The sequence below is a fragment of the Gymnoscopelus microlampas genome (genome assembly GCF_963454915.1).
Source record: "Gymnoscopelus microlampas genome assembly, chromosome: 19".
In the NCBI taxonomy this organism is placed as follows: domain Eukaryota; kingdom Metazoa; phylum Chordata; class Actinopteri; order Myctophiformes; family Myctophidae; genus Gymnoscopelus; species Gymnoscopelus microlampas.
In genome coordinates this window covers 42016850-42031214 of record NC_139956.1, presented here as the reverse complement: position 1 = coordinate 42031214, position 14365 = coordinate 42016850, and the positions used below count along the sequence as shown (strand labels likewise).

General features: G+C 43.3%; 1 protein-coding gene and 1 long non-coding RNA gene across 2 annotated transcripts in view; one reads left to right on the top strand and one right to left on the bottom strand.

Annotated features, from left to right (window-relative positions):
• Positions 1-14365, top strand: part of LOC311035322 — a 228107-nt gene that overhangs the window by 191456 nt on the left and 22286 nt on the right. The gene's annotated exons all lie outside the window — the stretch shown is intronic.
• Positions 12024-14365, bottom strand: part of zcchc4 (zinc finger, CCHC domain containing 4) — a 32255-nt gene continuing 29913 nt past the window's right edge. Inside the window, exon 13 of the mRNA XM_084043456.1 lies at positions 12024-13503. Coding sequence (XP_083899582.1) covers positions 13389-13503 — 115 coding nt within the window. The 3' untranslated portion in view covers positions 12024-13388. The remainder of the gene's footprint in view (positions 13504-14365) is intronic.

Sequence of the window (14365 nt, the reverse complement as noted above, 5' to 3'; positions counted from 1 at the left end):
TACAGGGGAACTGTGTGATGGGGACCTTATTCTGTATTGCTACTTGACATGTTTAGAAACCTCAAATGCGGGGGGTGTAACAATGGCCGCTAAATATAGGGGATGAAAGGGAGGAGGGGGGATTCCCAAAGGGAGGGAGGGAGGGGGGGGGGGGGGGTATATACAGCATATTATATGACGGCGCTACGCTACCCGGCCGCTATCGACGAACGCCACGGTTGGCGTTCACCGCCGGAGTGAGGCTGATTAGCGGCTCGGCGTGACGCGCGGCTCACGCTGATCAAGGACGCCGAGTGGACGCGGCGTGTCCCGCCCGGCGGACGCCCCGGTCGGCGTGGCGTGGGGACGGCCTCACGCCAGAAATGTGCGATATTTTGCTAGCTGGGATAGTCTCAAAATTAGTCACAGCTACATTTGCGTTTATAATGTCTTAAGTTGACACACAAATGTTGATTTATGAGTTGTACATTTAGATACACAAATACAAATGACTCTGCATAAATAGGTGATTTTATTTTTTACAAGTTACGAGTCATATGACAAAACAGTGTGGTAAAAGAGTCTCATAATTACTCACACAAATCGGTGGAAAGTCACAAATAAATCTCCTTCTAAAATGTATAAGTTGACACACAAATGTTGATGCACGAGTTACAAATGTTGATACACGAGTTACAAATGTTGATATTTGAGTTACAGATGTTGATATTTGAGTTACGAATTGTACTTTACAAGTACAAATCTGATTTACACTTACAGACTGTTTGTTGCGAATTGTCTCTACGAGTACAAATCTGCTTTCACGGATACAGATAATTTTGAGTCTGTTCTAACCCCATAGGCTAATATTGATAGTATTAAACACATGACTTTCTGGATCGACGTTTTGATTCAAAATCGTGCAGTCTACAGTCCGAATCCTCCTCTATTGAGAATAAATGTTCTTCAATTGTCTCTGTCATTTTTTAATTTTAAAGTCCGACTGTTTTGTTCCATATACGCGTGATACACTGTATACGTAAAACGTCCGCTCATACCTTTGCAGTGCCTTTCTTACTGACCCAAGCTTACTCCCTGAGCAGGCCGTTCGCCAATCCGCTGCCAAACGGTGACGCACACCTACTGCTCCGGTTTCCACACCGGCTGGAGAGTTTACCCTGGTGCCCTTCCAATGTATCCACGCATACCGAACCGAATCAGCGACTCTGACCGCATGTCCCAGGCTAGCCAATGTAGCCATCCCCACCTCCAAGCTGATGTATTCCATGCTGTCGTCCGTCACGGTCAATGTCATTATCATCTGTAGTTGTCCAAGTCCTTGAGGTCCTTGGTCATTACGACCTTGGCCTCCTCTCCGTTGAGCTTAATCATTACTTTACAATTCCTCGTCCACGTTGCTTGAATCTTTTTTTCTTTCCTTAGGATACGAGCGTGTCTGGCAATGTCCGCGTTCTTTTTCGTGAGATGCTCATTCAGGTACACGTCGCTCCCCTTCAGTTTCTTGGCCTGCCTCAGTAGCTCAATCTTGTGTTTCCTATTCACAAATCTCACCACTATAGCAGGCTTTGAACTGCTGTTCTTTCTGGGGAGGGTGTGACAAGCAGCGATGTTTTCGCTTTGAAGAGACATTTCCTTGCTCACAAAGAACGCTACGACTTGCCGCTCGAGCGTTTGTAGTTCCTCCGTGGGGGGCTCGTCTCCGGCCTCAACGTTACCACCTGTTACTGCTGCTCTCGCATAGCTCCGATGTGTAGTTTCCAGGCCGGTTACGATCAAATCCTCCATTCTGGTGTACTGTTCCAAGTCGTCCACTCTTCTTTCTAATGATTCGATTTTCTGATCTTTCTCTTTAACCAGATTTTTTAGCTCTTCGATTTGGTCCGTCATTTTCATTAACGTGCCTTGTTGCTTGACCACCTTCTCAATCTCCAACGACAATGAGTTTAGCGTGTCTTTGATCTCCTCCAGATCTTCTTCTACTTTCCTCATTTTTCAGGCATGCAAACAGCCCCGAGGTGAAAAAGGTGACAACATGTTGTTTTCTTTCGGGTCAGGTGTCACACAATTGCCCTATTTGGGTTCAAAAAGGTGACTGTAGCTGAAAAGTGACACTTTTGCATGCCTGATTTTTGCCGCTGCCATCTTCACTCCCTTTGTTCGCTTTTGTTTTATCTAGTCGTCTTCTAGATTTGCTGATAACAAGAGCGATGTCTAGCTCTTATCCCAGAAAAGTTTGGAGACGCCGCCTGGCTGTGCGTGCGTGCCGCCTGGCTGTGCGTGCGTGCTGCCATAGAAAACAATGAATTTACATATTTTTAAATCAAAACACAAACATGAAATAAACAACTGTAACAGAACAGTAACATTTAAACCACATTGAGAACCATTGAAATGCATAGGCCATTAAAGTTTCGATAGAAACCTCAATTGTACATGTTATGATTGTTCCAAATTCCTTCACAACGATACAACCTGGTGTGCTGAAGGAATAATTGCTTGTTATATTGTGTTTAGTGTGTCATTGTACATAACAGCATCTTCATTTATTTGGAAAAATATATTATGTTCGAAATACATACCAGGTGTATTATATATTATATACATGGTCAGAAACACAGTAAACCAACACATTTCAAGCTGCATCAATTGTTAAATCATTTACTATTTTGTGTATGTTAACTACAGTATTACTAGATAGAGTAATTACAGTTCATGGCCAGGTTCTCGGCCACAACAATTAAGGCACACTGTGTATTTGACAAATTATCCAGAATGTATTATTTAAAAGTGATTAACTACTAACTTTACTTCTAAAATGTCAACATCTGACTTTTCTGGTGTGATATCCTCTTAAATCAACAACATTCATAAAGGTAATGTGGTTCACACTCAGAGTGTAGTGACTTATCACTTTCATTATTATTATGTTTACAAAACAAACGTTTGTTATTTTGACATATAAAACAGTATAAAGGAGGAAACTCACTCTTGCCACTCTGAGTGTGACCCATTGCATTTATACATGTTGTTGACCACAAACCACCAAATTACTACTTTGAATGGTCATTACAAGATAAAGATGAACAATATGTCAAAACTATCATATTATAAACTCACTGCCTTCATAGATAACACATCAGCACCTTGAATGTGTATACTATCCCCTCTACATATTTTGAATTAAGTTGCAATGTGAAGTCAAGTCAATCCTTAGATGTATTTCTTTTTTTTTTGTGTGTGTGTATAAACCTGGTCAGATCTTGCATATCAATGCATCCCAGGTGTCTATAGCCAAATTCCAATACCGAAAATCTCGGCCACTCGCTCACTCCCACTCGGTCACTCCGACTTCGAACCGGAAGTAGTCGCGGTCCAATTGTTCATGTGCGTCTTGGAGGAGGCGAGTGGAGTCGGCGAGGAGGCTCTCCACTTCCGCATTGAGCGAGTGTACAACTGAAGTAAAGTAACTGAAAAGACCGCAACAAGCCACTGGCTTTATTGCGTTGTTGAATGATATAAAGCATAATACAATTATACATTGTAATATATTGTGCACACTTTCTGTCTCAAAAGCTGTTTCTATTCGTGCATGCCTCAATGCAGTACACGGACTACTATAAATGACTGAGACAAAGATTATGTTAACATTTTTAACTTCTGGGACGAAGAAAAAGAAAAGAAAACGGGAGGTGCGCGAACAGCGCGATGGAGAAGAAGGACCCGCTGATATTTAATATTGTTTGTTGGTGAAACAATCATGACTGATACACATGAAAGAAGACCCTTCACAGCTGAATAGAGAATTTTACATTTTAAGAATCAGTTCAGAATTGAATGAGTACGACTATAGTTAAATGTGAACCGGTTTCTGCTATAAATATGCATCCACCGTTCTGCGCGCCCCTTGGCTGCGACGTTTCCTTTTTGCCAAACATCTACACTTCATGGAGTACATTTTTGTACTGGGGTTCTGGGGACTGTACGAGCAATAAGAGGGACAGGTCAGGATTAAATCAATAAATGTAAGTTTGCTCATCCTGGCGCTCACTATTTCAGGAATAAATGGCTTTGCACAATAATGTAACTATAAAGATAACGATGTGGCCATCTATCCACATTGATGAATTGTCTATTCTTATATTCTGTATTATTCTATACCTGCATATTATTCTATGCATAGTATATTTTCATCCACGCCTCTGCTGCTCTGGTCCAACTGTCAACTGTGTGAGACGTCATAAGTGATCGCGGAATTTGCCGTCACTTTGAAATGACGCGCTGAGTGTAGTCCGATCCTTTGAGGGCAACCGCTCGACCACTCGTCCTCTCAAATAATCCTCGGCTCCTCGCAGGGGCGGGGCTTAGGCGCGAGTGGAGGAAGCGAGGAGAGTGAGCGAGTGACCGAGTTTTGGGGAATGGAATTCAGCTTAAGGGCCTGTTCACCAGTTGCATTGTGGGTGATCACAAGTGGATATCTCTAAATACTGTTACGCCCCGGCCTAGGGGAACCGAGACATAACATATGGTGTGGAAGACCGCCCTTCCCAACTCCCAAGAACCGCCGTCCAAACAGTTTGCTTTTTCGATCTTTTCTTTTTATTCTCCAAAAGGGTTTACAAACTCTATTCAGGGGCGGAGGAATGTACAACAAAACCAAAACTAGAACACAAACTTCTTACCTACCCACGACAGAAAGCAAAATACAAAATACTAACCTCCCTATCAGAAAACAAAGCTCAAACGAAATCATAATAATAATTCCCCCCCCCCTTCGTAGCTGAGAACACTAGATCACAAGATGATGACAGTAATCGGCCAAGGCCGAGTTAGGATCGAGCTGTAAGCATCTAGATCTATGGTGTAGATCAAGTGTTTGCAGAGATCAAGGATTACATATCTGTTCGGCTTCACAATGCACAAAATGGCTACTACAGAACACAGAAGGACGGACGGGTTGGAAGTCGAGAAGGAAACGGGTTCGCTGTCGCCGGCCCGCTGACAGCCTTTTAAAGTTGAAGCCGCCCCCTGGCCACCAATCAGGAACGGATGCGTCTGCTGCTGGCACGCCCTTCTCCTACAATCATCCAATCACACCCGACACTCTCCCCACACACACACACACACACACACACACACACACACACACACACACACACACACACACACACACACACACACACACACACACACACACACACACACACACACACACAGGAGAGAAACCTAACCTACACTCAGCCTCCTAATACCCTTCATAATCATAACGGTAACCGTCTTCCATGCCGACATCTCGCCACTCCGACTAGTGGCTTCCGCGTGCGGTTAGGGTTAGGGTGAGGGTTAGGTATAGGGTTCGTTAACGTCGGAAAGGCGACATGTCGGAAAGCCGCCATGTAACCCACACAACACCCCCCTTCCCAAAAATCAAACATTTTCCCCCAAAAAAAAGTTTGATCTCAGGATAGCCTCCTAATGAGCCCTAGACAGAGCATCGGCCATAATATTTTCACTTCCTTTCTTGTGTTGAATATCTATATAGAAATCTTGTAACAACAAGGACCACCGCATAAGGCGTTGGTTGTTGTTGCGCATCTGAGATAAAAATGTTAACGGGTTGTGATCTGTATACACTGCAATAGGTAGTGGGCTAGAACCTACGTAAACCTCAAAATGTTGTAACGCAAGCAGCATTGCGAGGGCCTCTTTCTCAATAGTGCTATAATTCACTTGATGACGCAGGAATTTTTTTGAAAAATAACAGACTGGATGATCAATACCATTATCGTCTTATTGCACCAGCACTGCCCCTGCTCCCCGGTCACTCGCATCAACCTCAAGTTTGAATGATCGTGAAAAATCTGGTGCTGCAAGGACAGGCGCGCTGCACAGAAGAGCCTTAGCACCCTCAAATGCTATCTGACAAGAAGGTGACCAGTTAAACGGAACCTTAGGACTAACCATGCTTGTCAACGGCGTTACTACCTCCGCAAAATGTCTGCAGAATCCGCGGTAATACCCGGCCATTCCCAAATACCGGCGAAGTTCGCGTTTACTTTTGGGTACTGGAAAATCCAGAATCGCCTGCACTTTTGATGCAATCGTGCGCACATGCCCCTGACCCACCTCCTTGCCCAAATAGGTAACGGTAGCCTTTCCAAATTCACATTTTGCCAAATTAACTGTCAAATTAGCTTCACGCAGTCGGCCGAAAATTTCATACAGGGTTTGGATATGTTCCTCCCAAGTGGACGAGTATGCCACCACGTCATCCAAATAAGCATCGCAGTTTTTAATACCAGCTAATGTTTTGTTCATTAGCCTTTGAAACGTTGCTGGAGCGTTTCTTAATCCAAACGGCATAACGGTATATTGCAAAAAATTATCGGGAGTGACAAAAGCGGAGATCTCTGACGCACGGGGTGTTAACGGTACTTGCCAGTAACCCTTCAAAAGGTCAAGTTTCGTAACATATTGTGCAGATCCTACTCGATCAACGCAATCCTCCATACGAGGCAGTGGAAAAGAATCTGGTTTTGTTACGGCATTTACTTTTCTGTAATCAGTGCAAAAGCGAGTGGTCTGATCAGGTTTGGGCACCAACAAACAGGGCGAACTCCACGAACTAGCACTAGGGACCGCATAACCATGTTCCAAAAGATATTCCACCTCCTGTTGCATTAAGGCCCTTTTTGTCGGATTAACTCTGCTGTTTTATTGGGTTCCGCTCCCCCACGTCAACATCGTGTTGGAGTACATTAGTTTGAGTGGGGTGATCCCCGAATAGTTCCAAATGACTATAAATTAGCTCACTAATATCATTACGAGCCACCTCTGGTAAAGTAGACAACTGAGCATCTACATTTTTCAAAATCTCAGAATTCTTTAGTCTGGCGCATGGCACCGGCGCACTGCCTGTATGCAGTCCGTCCTCTTCAGGACTATATGGAACAGGCACCACATTAACACTCATCACCGGCATCACCACAGGTGGGCACGGGACATTATCCCCATCCCGATCTATGTACCTTTTTAACATGTTAATGTGACACAAACGAGATTTCTTTCTTCTATCGGGAGTGCTAACCACATAGTTGGTATCACTCACTTTACGTTGCACTAAATAAGGTCCGCAGAATTTTGCTTGCATACAGGAGCCCGGCATAGGCAACAACACGAGCACCTGCTCGCCTGTTTGGAAGGTTCTGGTTATTGCATTACTGTCATATTTTACTTTCATTTTTTCTTGAGCCCCTTCAAGGTTCTCACGAGCCTTTTCACAGGCATCATGCAACCGCTCTTTAAATGCACTAACATAGTCCAGAATGTTATGACTGGGACTAGGTTTGTCAGTACACCATTTCTCTTGCAACAGTCGCAAGGGCCCCCGCACTGTGTGGCCAAAAACCAACTCGGCTGGGCTAAATCCCAAGGACTCCTGAGTAGTCTCCCTCACTGCAAACAATAATAAAGGTAATCCCTCATCCCATTCTCGTTTGTGTTCCAAACAATATTTACGCATCATTGATTTTAGGGTCTGGTGGAACCGTTCCAGCGCACCCTGTGACTCTGGATGATAAGCACTGGATACATTATGTGTGACAGACAACTCTACCATCACCTGAGCAAACACCTTAGACATGAAATTAGACCCACGGTCACTTTGGATGCGCTTGGGTAGGCCAAACGTGGAAAAAAACTTTACCAACGCTTTTATTATGGCGCGTGCATTGATTTTACGCATTGGGATAGCTTCAGGGAAACGAGTTGCGGCACACATAATGGTAAAAATAAATTCATGACCAGATTTCGTTTTTGGTAATGGCCCAACACAATCTATAATTACATGTTCAAACGGTTCTCCAATCACTGGAATGGGCTGTAGTGGAGCCGGGGGAATAATCTGATTGGGCTTGCCTACAACCTGACATGTGTGACATGACCGACAAAACTGAACTACGTCGGTTTTTAACCCAGGCCAAAAAAAATAACGGAGAATTCGATTATGGGTTTTTCTGATTCCTAAATGTCCAGAGAAAACATGATCATGAGCTAAACTCAGAACCTGACTACGGAATGGCTTAGGCACAACTATTTGATACACAGAATCAAAATCGTTTTTTGACCATCTACGAACAAGTACACCATCATCTAACAAGTATATTGCAGAGTGTGGGATTTCTTTTGATGCCCCAACACTAGATAAACATGTACTCAAGGTATCATCAGACTGTTGCGCTTGAATGAATTGTGGTTTATCCACTGACAAACTTAACTCAGCATCACTAGGCAACAAATTGACAATTGCGCCTGAGTGCTGAGTGGGTGATACATCATCTAACAAACCCATAAATGTGTTGGTGAGATCCACCGCCTCACCATTTCTTCGAGACTGCGCGCGCGTAATTGCGCACACAGGGAACACCGTTGACGAATCACACACCATTGGGGTAGGAGTGCATGGAACCTTCAAAAGGGTTCCAACGACCTCGAGGGGCGGAAAAACTTTTTCGCCAGCCAAATCATTTCCTAAAATTAGTGTTACTCCAGGCACGGGTAATTCGGCTCGCACCCCCACTTTAACGGGACCGGAAAAAAGAGCGCAATTTAGGTACATATGGTGCATGGGGATACGAAAAACACTCATTTCTATCCCCCAGACCAACGCGTCAAAACCACTGTAAGACTCATCAGAAAAAGGCAAAACACTGCCCAAAACGACAGATTGTTTCGCCCCTGTGTCGCGCAAAATACTGATAGGAATTTCATCATCCTTCCTGCCAGAGAGAGAGACAAACCCAGTGGACACAAAAGGTTCAAAATCTTTATCCACTACCGGCTCACCCTCAGGTAAAGCTATAGGTTGGGTATGGATTAAAGTAATCGTGGCTGGCACTCTGTTATCCTGTCTTGTCTCTCTCCTTCTAGGACACATGGCAATGAGGTGACCAAATTCATGACAGTAATAACACTCACGCGTCTCCCCCGGAGACTGATTAGTGTTTGCGCGCCACGGGTTGTTTGGTGGCCGTGTTCTATTTTCCGATGGCTGTCTGAAAGAATTATTTCCGCGGGGTGCAGATGAAAAAAACACCCCTTTGTGTGTTAAGACAAATTCATCAGCCAAAACCGCCGCGTCCGATACCGAACTGACTTTTTGTTCATTCAAATACACAACAATATTATCGGGTGTACGATTTTTGAACTCTTCCAACAAAAATAATTGTCGCAATTCCTCCTGATTTTTTACTTTACTCGCCTGACACCACTTGTCAAACAATACCTCCTTCTCACGCGCAAACTCGACGTATGTCTGACTGGCAGTTTTCTCCCTATTCCTAAATTTTTGTCTATATGCTTCTGGAACCAATTTGTAGGCCCGTAACACAGTAGCTTTCACCACTTCATATTTTAAACCCTCTTCCATTGGTAAACTAGCATATACCTCCTGCGCCCTCCCCACCAATTTGCATTGTAATAATAATGCCCACATCTCTTTTGGCCAGTTTAAAGCAGTCGCTATGCGTTCAAACGCATTAAAATAAGAGTCTACCTCACTCTCTCTAAAAGGTGGTACTAGTGCAATGTGCTTGTTAATCTCGAATTTAGGCTTACTAGTAGAAGTGGATGGCTGGGATTGTGCATCACTGGTAACAACGGGTGGTGACCGTTCCACTTCCAACGCTTTCAACCGTAATTTCATCACCTCTATCTCTAGTTCTCTGCTGCGATTCTCTGTCTCTTTGATGCGCAACGTCAACAAGAGATCATCCCGTGATGTTTCAGGTGTTACCTGTATCATTTCACTGGGTGCATTTTGGTGCTCCGGTGACGCAATGTTGGGTGAAACAGAGGCAGGCGGTATGACATTACGCGGCGCCTCCGCTCCAGCGTATATCTCCCTATCCGTCTCTTTGGCCCCCGCAGTCCCAGTAAATACACCTCCCTCCTCCAACTTCTCACTTAGTAGTTGTTTCAGTTCATCTTTGTTAGCATTAATAGGCACCTCCACACCAAAGAATTTTACCAACAACAACAAATTGTCCTTTGTGCACCTTTCTAATTTCTCTCGTGAGGGACCCTTCTTAAACTCCTTTATAACTTCTTCGTCCATTCTAACCTTATCACAACTGCCAATCAGAAATACGAAAGTACAAAAAAGAAAAAACGCACTTACCCAACAAAAGAAAATAGACGAGCCCCCATATATGTTACGCCCCGGCCTAGGGGAACCGAGACATAACATATGGTGTGGAAGACCGCCCTTCCCAACTCCCAAGAACCGCCGTCCAAACAGTTTGCTTTTTCGATCTTTTCTTTTTATTCTCCAAAAGGGTTTACAAACTCTATTCAGGGGCGGAGGAATGTACAACAAAACCAAAACTAGAACACAAACTTCTTACCTACCCACGACAGAAAGCAAAATACAAAATACTAACCTCCCTATCAGAAAACAAAGCTCAAACGAAATCATAATAATAATTCCCCCCCCCCCCTTCGTAGCTGAGAACACTAGATCACAAGATGATGACAGTAATCGGCCAAGGCCGAGTTAGGATCGAGCTGTAAGCATCTAGATGTGTAGATCAAGTGTTTGCAGAGATCAAGGATTACATATCTGTTCGGCTTCACAATGCACAAAATGGCTACTACAGAACACAGAAGGACGGACGGGTTGGAAGTCGAGAAGGAAACGGGTTCGCTGTCGCCGGCCCGCTGACAGCCTTTTAAAGTTGAAGCCGCCCCCTGGCCACCAATCAGGAACGGATGCGTCTGCTGCTGGCACGCCCTTCTCCTACAATCATCCAATCACACCCGACACTCTCCCCACACACACACACACACACACACACACACACAGGAGAGAAACCTAACCTACACTCAGCCTCCTAATACCCTTCATAATCATAACAATACAGATGTAAATGCCTCAAAGAGGACAACAATCACCTCCCCTCTCAGAGGGGGAAAGAAGGTCTTAATACAGATGTAAATGACCTCAAAAAGGACAACAATCATCCCCTCTCAGAGGGGTAAAGAAGGGTGAATATATTTGACACCTCTTTGTTTGAACTGATCAAAGCTATGATCATGATGAGTCAGGCTATAAACATACAGCAAAGAAAAGATGTCACTGTATGTCTCTCACTTAACCACTTTGGTAGATTTAATACATGATTTATTAAGTCTTAAGTAAATGTTAGACATTTCCTATAAACCATGAAGAAACTCAATATATAGGCAACCAATATAAACATAATTTACCAATTAATTCATAGACAGTAGATTACATTATTTAATGATGAATACAATTTAGTAGAAATACTGTTTTAGATCAGGCGGGCTTACCAGGCGGGCTCTCTAACAATACAGCTATAGGGAGCCTGATATGAAAAGATGATTGGAATTAAAATGTCTGAAGGTCATTATTGTACAAGAAAACAGATTCACACAGCGTAGTCGTGACATTGAAACATGTTTGTTATTCTCCCCATCACTTATTGTGAATTAAACTACTCAACTTAAAGTCCTGACTGAGATCTCTATCCTGATTGGATGAAATGGTCATTTAGATGTATTAATTGCAATTAGAAAATCATTAGAAAGGGCAGTGAAGGCTGACCTGCAAAGCCTCTGTATTGGAGTGAGTGAGTGAGCGAGCGAGCGAGCGTGCGTGCGTGTGTGTGTGTCTGTACATACCATGGCTCGCTATGAGTGTGAGAGAGAGAGAGCATATGCTCTTGTTAAAAGCCCCTCAGTGACTGAATCAGGCTCGATCGGGTATACATTTATGGCTGATTTAGACTTGGCAAAGCATGACACCGTCACACAGCTAAGTCTAAAACATCCTTTATAAATGCATCCACACAGGAGGGATGCGTGGGGTGTTACACTCCACTTTACAGTGGAACTGCTCATGGAACTCTACCAGAAAAATATATATACTGACTGCATTCTCTCCCTGAACTCAAAGCATACTGCTCCCTTTCTATGAAAAGACACAAAAAATAGAAAGATTCGATGCGCTGGCAGAGAGAACGCTGCCATCTGGTGGGCCACATGGAGAAGTCGTATTTGATCAAATAGGCCAGTGGTTTTCAACCTTTTTCATGCCAAGGACCCCTAAATTGATATATATATATACGGCCACGGACCCCCATCTGTAAATGTTTTGTGCCAGGGGACCCCAGAAGATAAGATTTGTGTTAAAAAATGCAAAATTCTATCAAATTCTTCAAACACCGTGAAGATTTTTCGAAAATGTTAAAAAAATAGCAGATCTACAAGCTCGCAGCACGGCACAAAGTGACGCTCTGTGAGCTTGTATATCTGCTATTTTTGAATAGCCAACGTATACCATTATGGATAAAGTGGTGAAAATGTATTAACACCTTTTGCTGGGGACCTCCTGGAACCCCCTCAAGGACCACTGGTGGTCCCCGGACCACTGGTTGAGAACCACTGAAATAGGCTAAAGCTGGAAAGAACATGAAATCTGTGTTGATTAATATTTTTTTTTTTTTAAAGATTTGTTTTTGGCATTTTATTGCTTTATTGGAGAGGGACAGTGAAAGTATGACGACAGGAAGAATGGGGAGAGAGATGGGGGAAGACATGCAGCAAAGGCCGTAGGGAACGGGACGCGAACCCGCGGCACGCTGCTATTAAGAATTTTCAACCAGGGTGCCTAGACCGCGACGCCACGGCCTAGGCCTGTGTGTTGATTAATATGAACGTGTTTTTAAGTCTATTCCACTGGTCATTAGACCTTTATTAAATCAGACAGGTCAATGAACTTTTTCTCCGGCAATTTAACCACATGAACCCCAACGTTGGACCCGTTGACCCATTCAAACTGGGAACGCATCTGTGTAACCACTTTATCCATATTTTATACTTTGGCTATTCAAAAATAGCAGATCTACAAGCTCATAGTGCGGCACCGAGAATTTGATTTGTGCAAATATTTGAATATATATACCTATTTTTAAAGGGAACATTTGTAACTCAAATCTTTGCTTCTGGGTCAAGGAAAATACATTTTTCAGAAGACTGTTAGGATTCAGAAGACATTTGTAGAATCCCCAGAAGCAAAGATTTGACTTACAAATGTTTGCTTTAAAAATATACATACATATTGTAAGATGTTTCAAAAATAGCCAAAGAAATCGAAAAACACAGATTATTTATATATATTTCCTGGTCTAAATGGGTTACGGGTCCATTTGGTTCCATTCTCAGTGTTACAGACATGTCCATTTGGACCCAAAATTGAGAAATATGTCTACACAACATATCAAGAGAAAAAGACATCAGAGACAGCATGAGAGACAAAAACATCTCGCCCACGAATCCCCACCCTCCCATCACATCACGTTGACATCACGATGTCAGTGTGCCGCTGCCAGCTTCTTGGCTCGGCGAGACGCTCCCGACTTCCTCTTGCCCTTGGGCTTGAAGGCAGGGCGCGGAGGAAGCAGCTTCTTGCCCCCTTTGGAGTTGGATCTGTACGAGCACGGGCAAACACACACACACACACACACGCACACGCACACACACACACACACACACACACACACACACACACACACACACACACACACACACACGAGAACGAGTTAACACAAGCAAGCTCCTCTGTTGTTGGCTCACTGATGTACTCTTGAGGTTTCAGAGTCCCTGACACCTCTGTGAATGAAATCTAAAAGGTCAATTTAGGCTTTGAGCGACTAGTGTCGAATGACACGTCACACTAACGTGTACCACGATTTGAGAATTCAGACTTACAGTGCGTGGTCTCTCAATTCAGGCAACTAGGCCTTGTTCAGACCGGCAGCACAAAGCACCGAATTTTGGCCTATCCAGATTGGAATCTGGTATTTTTGGCAAATTTTCTATTTCTATTCTAATCCTGAAAAGTAGCAGTTTCTGACATGTTTCCACCCAACAGCAAAGATACTGTAGTCTATATACATGTAGGCCAACCTACAGCGCTGTAAATGACAATGACAATTAGGCCTACATGAAAAATATATACTGTAACTTCAAATACATCCAACAAAATATGAACAAATGATAACATAATAATAAATTAATTGTTCTTCATAACTTTATTCTTTCCAAACTATTCCAAAATAACTAAAAATAGCTCACATCCACAAGCTCCCAACGCATCCCATTGCAATGTTTGTAGATCAGCTTTTTTTCCACTATTTTTGAAAGTATCATTTTTTTTCTTCACAAAACCTTCTGGTTGAAACTAGTTAACCGCAGTGGTGGAAAATAACTAAGTACATTTACTCAAGTACTGTACTTAAGTAACATTTTGAGGTGCTTTTACTTTACTGGAGTATTTCCAATTGTCTAT